At 43.6% G+C, this 18,910-nt stretch overlaps 1 protein-coding gene across 1 annotated transcript in view; it reads left to right on the top strand.

Annotated features, from left to right (window-relative positions):
- Positions 1-18,910, top strand: part of GNAT2 (G protein subunit alpha transducin 2) — a 98,439-nt gene that overhangs the window by 47,601 nt on the left and 31,928 nt on the right. The window contains exon 7 of the mRNA XM_053706768.1: positions 15,878-16,031. Within this exon, the coding sequence (XP_053562743.1) occupies positions 15,878-16,031 (154 nt within the window). The remainder of the gene's footprint in view (positions 1-15,877; positions 16,032-18,910) is intronic.

Here is an 18,910-nt window from a genome sequence, read left to right as displayed (position 1 = left end):
GATGTGTGCTTTAGGTCATTGTCATGTTGGAATGTGAAATTCCTCTTCATCTTTAGCTTTCTGACAGAAGCCGGCATGTTTTGTGCCAAAATATCTTGATAGTAGTTGGAGCTATTGATTATCCCATCTATCTTGACAAGAGCCCCTAACTCAGCTCAAGAGAAGCAGTCCCAAAGCATAATGCTGCCACCACCACGCTTCAAATTTTGTATGGTGTTCCTTGGATGATGAGCTTTATTGCTTTTGCACCAACATATCTTTTACAATTTATGTCAAAATGTTTAGCCTTTGTCTTGTCAGACCATAGCACATTTCCCCACATGGTTTGGGGAAACTGAATGTATCTTTCTTTTACAAAGATATGACGAGTCCACAGATTTCATCCTTACTTGTGGGATATTAACCTCCTGCTAACAGGAAGTGGCAAAGAGCACCACAGCAGAGCTGTATATATAGCCCCTACCCTTCCCCTCCACCCTCAGTCATTCTCTTTGCCTGTTTTATACTAGGAAGACATGGTAAAGTGAGGTGTTAGTTTTAGTTTCTTCAATCAAGAAGTTTTTTATTTTAAATGGTACCGGTGCGTACTATTTTCCTCAGGGGGATATGGAAGAAGATTTCTGCCCTGAGGTTTGATGATCTTAGCATTTGTAACTAAGATCCACGCTGGTTCCCACAAGACTTCTGAAGGTAACCATGAGACATCTTCAGTGTGGGGACCGGTTTCATGCTACAAGCAGCATTAAAGGGACAGTAAACCTTAAAAAAAATGTTATATAATTCTGCACATAGTGCAGAATTATATAACATTACATTAGCCAAACTTTTTAAATCATAATATTGCCTTTTTATTTTTAAAAATATCGCCGTTTTACAGACCCGCTCTCTGGGCTCTGCTGAGCGGGTCTGTTGTTTTTACTGAGCGCATCGGGCCAGCTGTATAGTCACAGCCCGGCCCGACCGCGCCATTAGACACAATGCAGCTCGCTCCTGCTCTGTCTGACAGCGGAGACTTGGTGTATCAGAACTGGCTGACATTATTTCCCTGTATGGGGATGGGGTAAGCAGTAAAACCTAGTTTAATAAGAGGGGTGTTACTGGAGTCCCTATATTATATTTATCATTAGTTGATATTTGGGCATTATGTGACATGGGAGACAATGTAAAAAACAATGTTTTATGTTTTTTTTTATTTTTGGCACTTAAAACTTATTGGTTTTATGCTTGAGGGTTGTATATTGTGTGTGTATTTCTACTTTAGTGCAAAACAGCATTTCCATGCGGTGTTGTTTGGGCCTACTCCAACTTTTGACCTTAAAGGGACAGTCTACACCAGAATTTTTCTTATTTAGAAAGTTAGATAATCCCTTTATTACCCATTCCCCAGTTTTGCATAACCAACACAATTATATTAATATCCTTTTTACCTCTGTGATTACCTTGTATCTAAGCCTCTGCAGACTGGCCCCTTATCTCAGTGCTTTTGACAGACATGCAGTTTAGCCAACCAGTGCAGACTCCTAAATAACTCCACTGGTGTGAGCACAATGTTATCTATATGACACACATGAACTAGTACTGTCTAACTGTGGAAAAACTTTCAAAATGCTCTGAGCTAGGAGGCGGTTTTCAACAGTTTAGAAATCAGTTTGAGGCTACCTAGGTTTAGCTTTTAAAAAATACCACCAAGGTAACAAAGCAAATTTGATGATAAAAGTAAATTGGAAAGTTGTTTACAATTGCATGCCCTATCTGAATCATGAAAGTTTAATTTTGACTAGACTGTCCCTTTAAGGGGCGGAGCCTATTTTGGCACATTTTCTTTAGGCTTAGCAGCAGCAAACAGTAACTCGGTGGCTCCTGGACTATGTAGCTGGTCTGAAGGGTTGGAAACTTGATTTGAAGTACTCTGGGGGCAGGTAGGCGCCACAGCAGAGCTGTGGCGAGGTGTAGAGGGTATTTTTATCTATCTTTTGTCTAGATGTATATATAATTACTTCTAAAGCCTTATTTCTGCCTTTGCTTCTGGGTGCAGTAATTTTTGGATTAACCAACGATATTTAAGTAAAATTTGTGAATAATTTAACGTTTTTTGTGCATTTTGGAAAAATTGTTCACTTTTTCTTTTCTTAAAGGCACAGTACACATTTTTCTAATGTTTATTTTATGCTATAAATAAGTGTTTAAACGACTTTTGTGGTATTACTAGTCTGTTCAACATGTCTGACATTGAGGTTTCTCATTGTTCTATGTGTTTAGAAGCTATTGTGCAACCCCCTCTAACATTGTGTAACTTTTGAAAGGGCTTTACAATGTAAAAAGCATATTTTAAATAAAGTAAGTGTGCTTAAGGATGATTCTCAGTCTGAAGAGAATCAGGATATGCCATCCAATTCTCCCCAAGTGTCACAACCTTTAACGCCCACACAAGCGACGCCTAGTACTTCTAGTGCGTCTAATTCCTTTACTTTGCAGGAGATGGCTGCAGTTATGTCAACTACCCTTACAGAGGTATTGTCTAAATGACCAGTGTTACAGGGTAAACGCAGTAGGTCAAGTATTAATGTAAATACTGAATCCTCTGATGCTTTATTAGCTATTTCCGATGTTCCCTCAGAGTGCTCTGAGTTGGGGATCAGGGAATTACTGTCTGAGGGTGAAATTTCTGATTTAGGGAATGTTTTGCCTCAGACAGATTCGGATGCTATTTCATTTTAATTTAAGCTTGAACACCTCCGCCTGTTACTTAGGGAGGTTTTAGCGATTCTGGATGATTGTGACCCTATTGTGATTCCTCCAGAGAAATTGTGTAAAATGGATAAATATTTGGAATTTCCTACTTACACTGATGTTTTTCCGGTTCCTAAAAGAATTTTGGAAATTGTTAGAAAGGAATAGGATAGACCAGGTATACCGTTTTCTCCCCCTCCTAATTTTAAGAAAATGTTTCCCATATCAGATACCATTCGGGACTCATGGCAAACGGTCCCTAAGGTAGAGGGAGCTATATCTACCCTAGCTAAGCGTACTACTATACCCATTGAGGATAGTTGTGCTTTCAAAGACCCTATGGATAAGAAATTAGAGGGTCTTCTAAAGAGATTATTTGTTAATCAGGGGTTTCTTTTACAACCTACGGCTTGCATTGTTCCAGTAACTACTGCAGCAGCTTTTTGGTTTGAGGCTCTAGAAGAGTCTCTTAAAGGGACACTCAAGTAAAATTTAATTTACATGATTCAGATACAGCATGTAATTATAAACAACTTTCCAATTTACTTCCACTAAATAAAATGTGCACAGTCTTTTATTTTTATACTTTTTGAGTCACCAGATCCTACTGAGCATGTGCAAGAATTCACAGACTATACGTATATGCATTTGTTATTGGCTGATTGCTATCACATGGTACAAGGGGAGTGGAAATATACATAACTTTGAAATTTGTTATAAAAAAATCTACTACTCATTTGAAGCTCAGACTAAGTGCTATTGCATTGTCTTGTTATCTTGCATTTGTTGATTATGCAAATCTAATCTGTTGACTGGTCCTTTAAGGTTGAGATTCCATTAGATGACATCTTAGATAGAATTAAGGCTCTCAAGCTAGCTAATTCTTTTATTTCTGATGCCACTTTTCAAATTGCTAAATTAGTGGCAAAAAATGCAGGATTTGCTATTTTAGCACGTAGGTCATTGTGGTTCAAATCTTGGTCTGCTGATGTGTCATCAAAACATAAGCTTTTAGCTATTCCCTTTTAAGGTAAGACCCTTTTCGGGCCAGAATTGAAGGAAATCATTTCTGATATTACAGGAGGTAAAGGCCATGCCCTACCTCAGGATAAATCGGTTAAAATGAACAGTATAATTTTCATTCCTTTTGGAACTTTAAAGGAGGACCCCCCGCTTCTTCTTCTTCTTCCTCAAAGCAGGAAGGGAATTTTACCCAATCTAAGTCAGTCTGGAGACTTAATCAGAGCCCGCTGCTGCTCCTAAGATAGCATGAAGGGGCGGCCCCCGATCCGGGACTGGATCTAGTAGGGGGCAGATTCTCTTTCTTTGCTCAGGCTTGGGCAAGAGATGTTCAGGATCCCTGGGCACTAGAAATAGTGACCCACGGTTATCAATTGAAATTCAAGGACTTTCTCCCAAGAGGGAGATTTCATCTTTCAAAGTTATCTGTAAACCAGATAAAAAGAGAGGCGTTCTTACGCTGTGTAAAAGACCTTTCTACTATGGGAGTAATTTGTCCAGTTCCAAAATTGGAACAGAGACAGGGGTTTTACTCAGACCTATTTGTGGTTCCCAAAAAAGAGGGAACTTTCAGACCCATTTTAGATCTCAAGTGTCTAAACAAGTTTCTCAGAGTCCCATCGTTCAAGATGGAGACTATACGAACAATCTTACCAATGAACCAGGAGGGTCAATATATGACTACCCAGAATCTGAAAAGGTTCAAGGGTCTCTTTTGGCAGTTCTTAGACCGCGAGGAATAGCGGTGGTGCCTTTTCTGGATGATAATCTGATTCAGGCGTCAACATATCATCTGACAAACTCTCACACGGACACAGTGTTGTCTTTTCTGAGAATCCACGGCTGGAAGGTGAACATAGAGAAGAGTTCACTTGTCCCACAGACAAGGGTTCTTTTCTTGGGAACTCTGATAGACTCGGTAGCCATGAAGATTTTTCTGATGGAGGTCAGAAAATCAAAGATTCTAAATACTTGCTGAGCACTTAAGTCCATTCCTCGGCCATCAGTGGCTCCGTGTATGGAGGTAATTGGATTTATGGTAGCGGCAATGGACATCGTTCCGTTTGCTCGCTTTCATCTCAGAACACTGCAACTGTGCATGCTCGGACAGTGGGGATTATGCGGATTTATCTCCTCAGATAAATCTGGATCAAGAGAACAGAAACTCTCTTCTTTGATGGTTGTCGCCGGATCATCTGTTCCAAGGGACTTGTTTCCGCAGACCCTCGTGGGTGATAGTGACAACAGATGCCAGCCTTCTGGGCTGGGGTGCAGTTTGGAACTCCCTGAAGGCTCAGGGTGTTTGGACTTAAGTGGAGTCTCTACTTCCAATCAATATTCTGGAACTGAGAGCAATATTCAATACGCTTCAGGTGTGGCCTCAGTTGGCTTCGGCCAAATTCATCAGATTCCAGTCTGACAAACATCACGACTGTGGCATTTATCAATCATCAGGGGGAACAAGGATTTCCTTAGCGATGATAGAGGTATCCAAGATAATCAGTTGGGTGGAGGCCCACTCTTGTCATCTGTCAGCAATCTACATTCCAGGAGTAGAGAACTGGGAAGCAGATTTTCTAAGTCTGCAGATTTTTCATCCGGGGGAGTGGGAACTTCACCCGGAGGTATTTGCCTCATTTATTCTCAGATGGGGCAGACCGGAATTGGATTTCATGGCATCTCGGCAGAATGCCAAGCTTCCAAGATACGGATCCCGGTCAAGGGATCCTCAGGCCGAACTGATAGATGCCTTGGCAGTGCCTTGGTTGTTCAGCCTAGCTTATGTGTTTCCGCCGTTTCCTCTCCTCCCACGCGTGATTGCTCGAATCTAACAGGAGAGAGCTTCAGTGATCCTGATAGCGCCTGAGTGGCCACGCAGGATTTGGTATGCGGATCTAGGGGACATGTCCTCTCTGCCACCATGGAAACTTCCATTGAGACAGAACCTTCTCATTCAAGGTCCTTTTCAACATCCAAATCTAATTTCTCTGCAGCTGACTGCGTGGAGATTGAACGCTTGTTTTTATCGAAGCGAGGATTCTCTGATTCGGTCATCAATACTTTGATATAGGCTAGAAAACCTGTCACTAGAGAAATCTATCATAAGATACGTTGTAAATATCTTTATTGGTGTGAATCCAAGAGTTACTCATGGAGTAAAGTTGGGATTCCTAGGATTCTGTCTTTTCTCCAAGAAGGATTGGAGAAAGGGTTATCAGCAAGTTCCTTAAGGGGACAAATTTCAGCTTTGTCAATTCTGTTTCACAAACGTTTGGCAAATGTACCAGATGTTCAGTCTTTTTGTCAGGCTTTATCTAGAATTAAGCCTGTATTTAGACCCATTACTCCTCCCTGGAGTTTGAATTTAGTTCTTTGAGTTCTTCAAGGGGTTCCTTTTGAACCCATGCATTCCATGGATATCAAATTGTTATCCTGGAAAGTTCTGTTTTTAGGTTGTTTCAAATAAGGATATTAATCAGGAAATTGTTGTTCCTTCCTTATGTCCTAACCCTTCTTCTAAGAAGGAGCGTATGTTGCATAATTTGGATGTGGTCCGTGCCTTAAAATTTTACTTACAAGCAACTAAGGTTTTCCGTCAATCTTCTTCTTTATTCATTGCTATTCTGGAAAGTGTAGGGGTCAGAAAGCTATGGCTACCTTTCTTTCTTTTTGGCTGAGAAGTATCATCCGCCTAGCATATGAGACTGCTGGACAACAGCCTCCTGAAAGAATTATGGCTCATTCTACTAGGGCTGTGGCTTCCACATGGGCTTTTTAAAGCGATGCATCTGTTGAACAGATTTGTAAGGCTGCGACTTGGTCGTCCCTTCACACTTTTTCCAAATTTTACAAATTTGGCTTCTTCTGAGGCTATTTTTGGGAGAAAGGTTCTTCACGCAGTGGTGCCTTCCGTTTAGGTTCCTGTCTTGTCCCTCCCTTTCATCCGTATCCTATTGCTTTGGTATTGGTTTCCCACAAGGATGAAATCCATGGACTCGTCATATCTTTGTAAAAGAAAACTAAATTTATGCTTACCTGATAAATTACTTTCTTTTACGATATGACGAGTCCACGGCCCACCCTGTTCTTTTTAAGACAGTTTTTCTTTATATTTTTTTGTAAACTTCAGTCACCTCTGCACCTTTTAGCCTTTCCTTTTTCTCTTCCTATACCTTCAGCCGAATGACTGAGGGTGAAGGGGAAGGGGAGGGGCTATATATACAGCTCTGCTGTGGTGCTCTTTGCCACTTCCTGTTAGCAGGAGGTTAATATCCCACAAGTAAGGATGAAATCCGTGGACTCGTCATATCGTAAAAGAAAGTAATTTATCAGGTAAGCATAAATTTAGTTTTTGGCATAATTTAGATGGGCTTGTATGTACCATCCTACCCCATAGCCCAGACATGTGCAGAGTACAAGATATGATGGTCACATGCAAAGAGTGACCAGAATATGCCAGAAGTTCCTGTAGCTTCTTCAGTGTTGCTGTTAGCCTCTTGGTAGCCTCCCAGATAAGTTTTTTTCCTTATCCAGCTATCAATTTCGGAGGGTTGTCCTGATATTTGCAATATCTCTGTGGTGCCACATTTTCTCTACTTATTGATCATGGTTTTGACACAGTGCCTTCTTTTATATTCCTCTCCTGATTGGTACTTTACAATAATTAGTTCTCACAGTTTCTTTTGCAACTCTTTGCAGACCATGGCTCGCCCAGTAGGATGCAATTCCAAACATTTAAGCAAATTCTACAGCAACTTTTATATGGGTTTAATCAGAATCATTTTAATTGATCACAGGTGTATCCGTCTACCGACAGGAATAATTTAGAATGTGATTAGGTAACAGTGAACACAGCTAGGGTTCCCATTATGACACTTATACAATCAGCGTGCAGACTTATGCAACTAGCGTGTTGTATTTTGTTTTTGTTTATTCTCCTAGTATTATTTGTTAAAGCAGCAGCAATGCACTACTGGGAGTTTGCTGAACACATAAGGTGAGCCACCAATCAGCAGCTAGTTCCAAGTAGTGCAGTACTGCTCCTGAGCCTACCTAGGTAATTGTTTCTATAAAGGATAACAAGAGAACAAAGCAAATTATAGAATAGACATACATTGAAAAGTTTTTTAAAATGAAATACTGTCAGGGCCGGACTGGCCTACCAGGATACCGGGAGATGTACCCAGTGGGCGGTTATACAGTTGTATAAGCAGCCGCTTGTGTGGCTCGGTCAGCATTTCAATCTCCATGGACTTGATTTGGGGGGAAGCTTCACTGCTGCCACACAAGGCTGTTATTATTTTGCTTATTTTGTAGCTCAGCTAGAATGTAGCGATGGCCTCCCCATGCACAGGGCAGAACTGTATCTGAATCTTAAGTACTCTTCATTTTTAATGTACTACTTTTTGTCTGTTTTTTAATGCATAATTTGATAGGGCTGAACAGCCACAGAGTGCAACCACAGAGCCCTATTTACTACATGTGATCCCTTTTCCAGAGTATGGAGAATAGTCAGTATCCTTCTGTTAAAGGGATATTAGACACTAAATAAATGCTAGATAGAATGATGCATTCAAAGAAAAGATTAGTCTGAGAATACAATGTAGACTTTTTTTTCTAAAGTTTCATTTGCTGTTTACATATTGACAAAATAAGTGTTGTGTTTTAGTGTCTATAAATCAATGGGAGCTGCGATGTTGTAACTTAGGTTAACTTCTTTGTGGTGGCCAATTTGGGACAGTTATAAATAGGTCACTAGAGTGTGAAACCAATGGCTGTGAATGGCTGTATGGAATATACAGTGTTCTGCACTTCCATTTCTACCAGGAACTGAAAAGCTCAACAATTTAGAATGTAATTACAGGAAAAGGGGACAAAATAAATAATGAAGTATATTGCAGAGTTTACCTAGCCTTACAGTGTCACGTTTACCAGGCTGCAGGGGTTAAACTCCTACCCCCCCCCCACCCCACCTCTTGTTTCTAAGCGATTTTGGGCTCCTCAGAGCAACCACGATCTCCCAGAGCTTTGGTTTCCCTTGTTTTTATCTGTCAACCTGATCTTGAAAGAGCTGGTCTCTGACCGACCTATCCCTCTCCGGCTGGCCAGGCTCCTGGAACTACCGACCAGCCGCCGCATCCAGCACCCTCCGGGCACCTTTACATCCGGCCGCCTCAGAGGCCCCTTGTCTCTAGCCTTCCCAGTGTACGCTTGGTTACCTATAACTTTCGAGCCGTACCATGGATCAAGGCACTTTTTGGAATGTAACAGCTCAAAACACAGGGCTTTCCAATGACACCCTGGAAGTGCCGCCACTCCCCCAGGATCACCCGAAGGCACCATCTCTATACCGCTGGAAACTGGGGGTCCTTGGGCGTTATGGAGGCGCCAACCTGTCTGGAGGGGCTGGAATGGCGGGAGATGTGAGGGACTGATAAAGCACTTATCAAGATCAGTTTTTGTATAAATGTTGTGTGTTTTTACCAATAAAGGGTACTTTGTGTTTTCACCTTAATGCTATTTTGTCTAGTTATTTGGGTGGGCTCTGCTAGAATCACTTTCTCTGCTACATAGCGGCAGGTTCCAGGCATTAAAGATCCATTGGCCAAACTACCCAGTCAGGGTAGCCAGAATCCGTCATAGTGGTTGCAGCGGCGGGATGCTTCCGATTACCTGGAAAATCCAAACCACCACCTGAAGTCCTTGCAGGATGTAAAAATATCAAAGGCTTCAGAAAGGACAAACTGCAGAGCTTACTGCAAGCCAGAGGAGGAGTAGCTGGTTTCAAGACAAAGACTGCACTTGTAACCGAGCTGATGGAAGGTGATCAGGCTAACAAGCCGACGGGTGAGTCAGATGATGGCCAAGGCAGTAGCCGGCCCAGTACTGTCTCCACCCCAGAGACTACCATGTTGGATCTCAAGAGACAGATCCAGTGGTGACTGGACCTCTATGGATCTAACCCCCCCAAGGAGAGTGTTACTCGGGTCATTGCCGACACCACTAAGGTACATTTGATGGAGCTACAGAAGTCTATGGGGGGAGTTGTACCAGATCCACTAGCTTCTCTGACCCCGACCCAAGAAGCTACCCCATGCCACCTTCCGGGCTTTCCAGGATGATGGGGCGGAGGAGATCGACCGCTACCTTCAGCTTTTTTAGACACAGTGTCGGTTGCAGGGGGTCGCCGATGTCGACCGAGTCACTATCCTGCCGCCGAAACTGGCCGATCGGCCTTTAGAGGCTTTCCACACCATCCCCTCTGAAGACCAAGTCAATTACGACCAGGTGAGGGAACGCATCCTTGCCTGCTATGGACTCACGAAGGAGGCACACTGGCTGAAATTTCGGGAGCTTCAGAGACAAGAGCTATCGGATCACCAGTTGCCAAATAACCACCCTGTCAGAGGCGGTACAGCTCATCTTTCTGGAGCAGTTTTACAACAGTGCTCTGGCAGAGATACGGGACTGGGTGAAGGACAAAAGACCCACCACAGCGGACCAAGCAGCCACCCTGGCCGACCAGTATGTAAATGCCCGGCGCAAAGGCCGCCCCAGGACCACAGCCTGTAACTCACTCTGCTTCCACTGCTACATGTCCCCCAACAGCTCCTTGGCAGTCCCAGGCCCAGTCAAGCCATCTCCCTGGCCGGGGCCAGAAATCCTTGGGGGTGCTATGGGTGTGGGCACCCCGGCCACTTCAAAAGGAACTGTCCAGCGCAACAAAGGAACCCTCCAGCACCACAGCCAAGAAACCCCTCTCCGGTCTAGTGGGGTAGCATCCCAACAAGGTCCTACCCAAGCCGCCGCCACCCACTGCATAAACGCAGTGGGTCCTGCCAACTATGCGAAATGGCCAGATGAAGAGTTTGGCATCCTGCATGAGGTTGGCCTTGTAACCAAAGATAATCGCCAGCACCATTGAAAGGACGTCTGGGTCAATGGGCAGACAGCCTAGGGATTGAGGGACACTGGAGAACCTTTGCTCTCCGGGTAGCCGGAGGTGCCATTCTGGAGGTCCCCACAGCCTGGGTACACTTGAACTGGAAAGCAGGTTCCTGTGATGTGGAGGTGGGTGTTATGCAGCAGCTCCTTGCCGAGATCCTATTGGGAAATGACCTCGGTCACCTTGTCTCAGCCTTCATGGGGAATACCTCCCCAGACACCTGCCCAGTGACCACCCGCCAGCAGGCCAGATGCCAAGCCATCACACCAATTCCGGGGACCCAGGTGAGACTACTACCTTATCCCGACCTTCTGCCTCGACTACCCCCTAGCCCCCGATCCTCCTGGGCGTCTCCCTCGGACTTCACCCAGGAGACCCTGAACAGAGATCGGGCTGGATACTGACACCCAGAGCCCTGGGGAAGAGCGTTTCCAATGGAAAAGGGGGCTCCTGTACCAGATCTCCGAGAGGAGAAAGGGATCGGTGCCCAAACATCAGCTGGTTGTACCGAAGAAGTTTCGGTGCAACCTATTAAAAATAGGACACGACATTCCCCTAGCTGGTCACTTAGGAAAGGCCAGGATGCACCATCACTTGACCCAAACCTTTCTCTGGCCAGGAATTACAGTAGATATTAGAGAATACTGTAAATCTTACGAGGTATGCCAGAAAGTAGGGGAAACCATACTAAAGCCCCCCCCCTACATTCTCTGCCTATTATTGATGAACCCTTTAGCAGGGTTGCATTGGACATAGTGGGGCCATTAGCCAGGCCCAGCCCCTCAGGGAAAAGGTACATCCTTACAGTAGTAGACTATGCCACTCGATACCCAGAGGCAATCCCCTTGGCTAATATCCAGGCGAAGACCGTAGCTGATGCAATGCTCCGGATATTCACCAGGGTAGGCTTCCCCAGGGAAGTGATTTTCGATCAGGGAACACAGTTCACTCCGGAAACCACTCAGCAGTTATGGAGATTGTGCAGGATCAAACCCCTGCACAGTGCCCCCTACCATCCCCAGATGAATGGGCTATGTGAGCGGTTCAACGTGACCCTAAAGCAGCTGCTTAGGACATTCTCGGCCACTCACAAGAACTGGGAAAGATTCCTGCCACACCTTTGCATACAGAGAGGTGCCCCAGGAATCCACAGGCTTCTCTCCCTTTGAATTAGTGTATGGCCGGAAGATAAGGGGACCCTTGACTTAGTAAGAGCGCACTGGGAAGGGACTACAGGGGGGGAAGAACACTCTGTTGTGGAGTACATTCTCCAACTCAGGGACCGACTGAAGGACTTCACCGACCAGGTGCGAGAGAACCTTCAGGTCTCCCAACGTAAACAAAAGAGGTGGTACGACCGGAATGCTCGTACCCGCACCCTGTCAGTAGGACAGAAGGTCCTCACCCTGAAGCCTGTCAAAACAGACAAGCTACATACCTCCTGGCAAGGACCCTACTGGATAGTGGAACAACTGAACGACACCACCTACCTGGTAGCCAAATTACTGGGTCCACCAGACCTTTCATGTGAACATGTTGAAGGCATATGTAGAAAGGGCAAAGGATATGGCTGCCATCTGTGCTCTGGTGGTGGAGGACTCAGAGTCTTCCAATGCTGGAGCTGCCTGGACCCATTGATGCTCCCCAAGGAGTGGCCGACATACCCCCAGACGAGAGGTTAGGGACTAAGCAGAGAAAGCAAGTTCGGCAACTCCTGGAAAAGAGAAGAGATATGATCTCTACTGTCCATGGGTACACCACAATGGCCGTACACTGAGTGGAGACCCTGGGACATGCTCCCCCGCAACAGGCAGCCTACAGGGTCTCAGAGGCAGTCAGGGACAGCATGCCCCGTGAGCTCTGGGGAATGTTGGACCTAGGTGTTGTTGAAATGTCCAACAGCCTCTGGGCCTCCCCGGTGGTGCTAGTACCCAAAAAGGATGGAACTACCCAGTTCTGCATTGACTACCGTAAGCTCAATGACAGAACCACCACTAACACCTACCCTATGCCCCGGGTCGATGACCTATTAGACAGAATTGCCCGCGGCCACTTCCTGACCACCCTCGACCTCTGCAAGATCCCTCTAGATCCTGAGTCCGTCCCCAAGTCTGCCTTCATCACCCCCTTCGGCCTCTACCAGTTCAAGGTCATACCGTTTGGGATGAAGAGTGCTCCAGCCACCTTCCAAAGCATGGTGGATTGCCTGCTGGATGGCCTCCAGGACTATGCCTCTGCATACCTGGATGACATCGCCATCTATAGAGACACCGGGGAGGACCATCTGGCCCACTAGGCATCGTTTTAGATCGCCTCAGAGCCGCCAGACTGACCCTGAAACCTGACAAGTATACCATTGAGCGCTCAGAGGTCCAGTATCTGGGCCACCGAGTGGGCTTCGGAAAGCAGCAACCAGAACTGACTAAGGTTCAGGCAGTGGCCAACTGGCCTACTCCCCAGACCAAAACCCAAGTCCTAGCTTTTTTAGGGACCGCCGGTTACTACCAGAAATTTGTCCCCAATTACAGTGCCCTAGTCAAACCCATGACCGACCTGAACCGTAAGTGACTACCCACGACAGGTCCTGTGGTCCCCTGAGTGTGAAACTGCCTTCTAGAGCCTTAAGTCTGCCTTAATCTCTGCTCCAGTACTGGCTGCTCCTAACCCCACCAAACGTTTTTCTATCCACACAGATGCCTCCATGTTCGGGTTGGGAGCAGTATTAAGCCAGACAGATGAAGAGGGGCAGGACCACCCCCGTAGCCTACATCAGTAGAAAACTGATGCCCAGAGGGGTAGGCTACACGGCGGTGGAGAAAGAGTGTATGGCCCTGGTATGGGCCCTGAAGAAGCTACAACCCTACCTCTATGGGAGACCCTCCACCATCCTCACAGACCACAACCCCCTTGTATGGCTTAATAGAGTTTCCGGAGACAATGGAAGATTGCTGAGGTGGAGTTTAGCCCTGCAGCCATATAACTTTGACATTCAGTACTGGCCTGGAAAAAACAATGGGAACGCTGATGGACTTTCCCGGCAGACTGAAGGGGCATAAACTCCTTGAACAGCCCCAGGCTAACCTGTGTGTGGATCTAGCTGGGTCTGCTGAACTGGAAGGGGGGGGTTGTCACGGATACCGGGCTGCAGGGGTTAAACTCCTACCCCCCCCCCCTCTTGTTTCTCAGCGTTTTGGGCTCCTCAGAGCAACCACGATCTCCAAGAGCTTTGGTTTCCCTTGTTTTCATCTGTCAACCTGATCTTGAAAGCGCTGGTCTCTGACTGAACTATCCCTCTGCGGCCAGCCGGGCTCCTGGAACTACTGACCAGCCACCGCATCCAGCACCCTCCGGCTAACTTTACCTCCTAAGCTTCAGTGAGAACCAGGGTTTCCGAGCCCTATTCAGCTGACCAGCCTTCTGCTGGCGGGCCCCTTGGAACCGCCGGCTGACCGCATAAGCTCGGATCCCCGTCTCCTTTAACCCAGGTCATTCCAGCGGTCTGTTGCCACAGAGCTCCGTTCTTTTGGGAAATAGTTCCCCATGGGAAGGGCAAGAGACAGAGCTTTAATCCCTCCCACCTTCCCATGACTCCTTAGTCAATTTTTTTGCCTCCAGCAATGAGTGATGGAGAAACTTGAAGTGTTGATCTACATGTTGATTGAAAGGGGTTCTAAGACTTATGTGAGACCCATTATCCTCCTGAGAGAGCCGGGAATAGGACAGGGGTGTAATGGACATAATTCTCCCATGTGAGTTTGCCATTTGCCTGTCACAGGTGTTGCTGGGACTTTTTCTACAGCCTCCTCCTGTTAGTGCATCTAAGTACTCCTTCCTTATATCCTGTGTTAGTGTGTACTACACAGGATGGGCTCTTCTATTGGAAGCAGATCTCCTCTAGCTTGGTAAACACGGTAGAGTGAGTGCTGACACGTAAGTAGGTATTTGCACTCACAAAGCCGACATGCTATTAGCATGAACATGTACACATGATTCACATAGCTTGGGTCATAGTTACATACACCAGATAACACTACATACACTTTTAGGCATTTGTTGGCACTTTTACAGTAGAATTGAGGTACTTTCTCTTTAAATTTTTGCATTGCAAGTTTTAGCCCATACCTGAGCTCTTGTCATTCTCAGCAGGCTCTCAGATGATTAAGAACATTTCTGAAGCTGAGGAGCTCTTTTTCAGAAGTATCTAAACTTCCTTCTGTGCAGACCTCAGAAGGTTAACCTTTTCTCGCCAAAATTCTGCTCTGTTTCTCAATTCCCTCACAGACAGTAGCCATCTTTGATGACACCACTCCTCAGGGCCTTAGAGTGGTAAGCATCCTTAAATGGTAAGCATCCTTAATATCAATAGCTTTGCATATATTTATATTTATTTAAACCTTATTGACTCAAATTTTGTAACAGTGGAATGGAGATTACAAGCATCTGTCTCAGAATATCTCTTTAGACAGGACAGTCTCCAACTTAGTGATAAACTCACCAATCATCAATTCAGGAAGCCTCATTTCTCCATCCAAGTTGCCCACAAGCGACTCTAACAGATGCAATCTGATTTATGTATTTCATCCTTTCCTTACTATCCAGGATAAAAGCCAGGATAACAAATGAAATGGCCTCAGTGATTCCAATTGCTCTGGCATAGCCTCACAGGACTTGGTACACAGATATGGAACAAATGTAGTCCAGCTAGTCTTGGCATCGTACCCTCCCAGAAAGAACATTCTCTCTCAAGGCCCCTTCTTCCATTAAAACCTGAAATCTCTCAATTTAATGGCATGACAATTGAATGCCTGATTTTGTCTCAGAGAGGTTTTTCAGATCAAGTGTTCAGACCAGAAAGCCTGTGTTACAAGTCATATTTGTCACAAAATATGGAAAGCTTTCCTTTCCTGATGTGTCTATGAGTTACTATTGGAACTCATTTAGAATTCCTCTATTCTTACATTTTATATTTATGTTAAAATCTTTTTTATTAACATTTTAGGTTCCCATTAATGTAGTTTGCGCATAAAGTAACTTAGTTACATAAATAGATCTTCAGTAAACCATTTTATATTTACATAAATTATATATTTAATATTTAAATGTACATAGGATTAGAAATAAAATCTATTCTAAGGATAAGAAGATGTCAGCCTACTAATCTATCCACATTTTCTGTTTCAGAACCGTATGCATGAATCGCTACACCTTTTTAACAGCATCTGCAATCACAAATTCTTTGCAGCAACATCAATTGTTCTGTTCCTGAACAAGAAAGATCTCTTTGAGCAGAAAATCAAAAAGGTTCATCTAAGTATCTGCTTCCCAGATTATGACGGTGAGTAAAATGATTGCATGCAGGAGGTGACGGCAACACTTCCACTTTAAAGGACTGTATTTATACAGTAGAACTGCATAATTCAAAACTTCACACTAAAAAGACAATGCAATAGCATTTACTCTGAATTTTAACTTATGCATTGATTTTTTTTCTAGAAAATTCTGATTGCTTACATTCTCTGCCCACGGTATCATGTGACAACCATCACCCAATTACAGACTTGTATACATATACCGGGTATATTATACCCTAAATTCTTGCACATGCTCAGTAGGAGCTGATGTCTCAGAAAGTGTGCATATAAAAAGAAATTGTGCATCTAAAAAGACTATGCACGATCTAATATTGGCAGTACATTGGGAAGTTGCTTAACCCTTTAACGATCAGCGCCATACCCTGTACGGTACTTGTAGTTTAGCCCTTAATGGGACAGTAAAGTCAAAATTAAACTTTCATGATTCAGAAAGAGCATGCAATTTTAAACAACTTTCCAATTTACTTCTGTTATCAATTATGCTTAGTTATCCTGGTATTCTTTTTTTAAAGAGTAATCATAGATGAGCTCAGGAGCGTGCACGTGTCCATAGCCATCAGGCAAAAATGCTTAAATCAATGTTATATACAGTTGCAAACTCTACTGTCATAGAGTGTCTTTAGCATAATATGGCAGCTGTGTTTGCAACTATGTATAACATTAGAGGGTCCCCCCAAAAGGAGGAAAAAAGGAGGCTGATGCTGAATCCACAAGGCAGGTTCAAGGTGGTTTATTAATTTAAGCAAAAGTGCTAAAGCATAGGTGATGACAAGGGCTTAACACCTGACGCGTTTCACGCATGCGCACATGCGCTTCATCAGAGGTGATATGCTCTAGGTGTGGACACGCCTTTATACAGCAAAATAACCAATCAGGGCTCAAATAGGTAGAACTAGGAGCACACCTGTGGGATGTGAGTATGCTGTACAAAGGTGCGTCGACCTAAATTACAAGTGACATTAAACAATGTGTACACAATAGTTACAATTTTACAGAGCTACACAAAAATAACCTAACAATAAACTACATATCATGGTACATGATTGTCACAATACACAACCAAAATGGTAATTGTAAAATAACCATAAAAGAGAATAAAAGATAAGAAATAAATAATGAATTATAAATGATAATAAATAATAAAAAATTATAATTAGAGAGATGGAGCTCTATAATCAGAGGTCAACGCTGTAATGGTTTTTCAAAAGAAAAAATTAGAGAGTGTGTAAAAAACTTTAGCATGATTTTCCAAAGGTCTCTAGCTATCGATTTAAATAAAGCTAGAGGGAAAGAGTATATGTAATACATGTATGCCAATGCTCACATCTCAATATCAAAGGGGGGTAAATTGACATCATAGAAATAATTTTATATTAAGTGTTAGGAACAAACTTATTTAGGCATGTTTATACCATTGTCAGCACCATATACCTATTGGTAGCTTCATATTGTAAAGACAAAATATTCCCCCATGGGAAATCGGATAGTAAATGAGCATGATTTTTACATATTGGGAACAAACCATAAAAAAAGCGTTGCCTCCAAAAAACAAAATGTACTTTTTTAAAAGAAGAAAAAGATATTTGTACATTGTAATAAAAATAGGAGCAAAAGAACAAGGAGGAGACACCTTACCACATATACTAACATGTGTTAGTATTATATCAATTTTATCAGAAAAGAGTAAGGCTAAGGTGAAGGGGCCAAGATAGGTAGAGACAAGAGAGGGGGGTAAGGGTAAGAGGGGGGTAAGGGTAAAAGGGGGGGGGGTAAAATGGGTACTGGATATAGGGAGTCGGGACCATTATTCAACAAATAGGTCAACATCCATCCTTTTGTTTATGCCTTCAGGTGCCCTAGTATGCAGTTTTACAATCCAGAAAATTTCTTTTTTCCTTAAACTCTTTTCCCTATCGCCCCTCCTAGGATGTTTTTTAATTACATCAATGCCAATGAATGAAAAGTATTTAGGCCCCATACCATGTAACCTAAAATGTTTAGCAACCGGCGTTCTAGGTTCTTTTTCATCCAAAGAACGCAGGTGCTCACGAATTCTGTCTTTCAATGGGCGGGTAGTGATGCCTACATATTGACACAAACAAAAACCACAATTGATTAAGTAGATGACATATTGGGAATTACAATCTTTTCTATCTCTAATGTGAAACTCTTGGTTTGTGACTTTTGAGGAAAAGGTATTTGTCACTGTAATGCAAGTGCACCCCTTGCAAGGTACATGGCCACATTTGAAACATCCTGGTTTTGGACTCAGCCAGTTTGAGCCTACTGCATCTTTGTTTATAAAAAGCTTTCTTGTTATATCACTTAAGGTAGGGGCTTTTCTTGCTATGCATTTAACTCCTGATGTTAAGATATTGTTTAGGGCCTCGTCCCCCTTTAATATTATTACGTTTTTCTTTACTATACTACTGATTTGGTCATATTGTCTACTAAATTGTGTAATAAATAGTAGATTCTGATTGGGTGTTATGGTATTGTCAGGTGTTAGGGTTTTATTCGCATTCATATGACCCTGGAGTAAGTCATGTCTATTTATATCTGCCACTTGTTTTTCAATTTTATATAATACATTTTTTTGGTAGCCTCTATCAATAAGTCTATTGGTTAATTCCCTGGCCTGGGAATAGTACTGTGTTAACTCTGCAATTCCTCCTAAGGCGAAGGTACTGAGCTTTTGGAATGCCTCTCTTTAAATGATTCAAGTGGCAAGAGTCAGTTCTCAGTATCGTATTCCTCGCCAAAGGTTTACGATAGGTGCACGTGATGATTCTGTCATCTATTGCCTTTAGGTTAAGGTCTAGAAAATCAATAGTAGTGGTGT

The sequence above is a fragment of the Bombina bombina genome, chromosome 3 (genome assembly GCF_027579735.1).
Source record: "Bombina bombina isolate aBomBom1 chromosome 3, aBomBom1.pri, whole genome shotgun sequence".
NCBI classification, from domain to species: Eukaryota; Metazoa; Chordata; class Amphibia; order Anura; family Bombinatoridae; genus Bombina; species Bombina bombina.
This window is presented reverse-complemented; position numbering and strand designations above follow the sequence as displayed.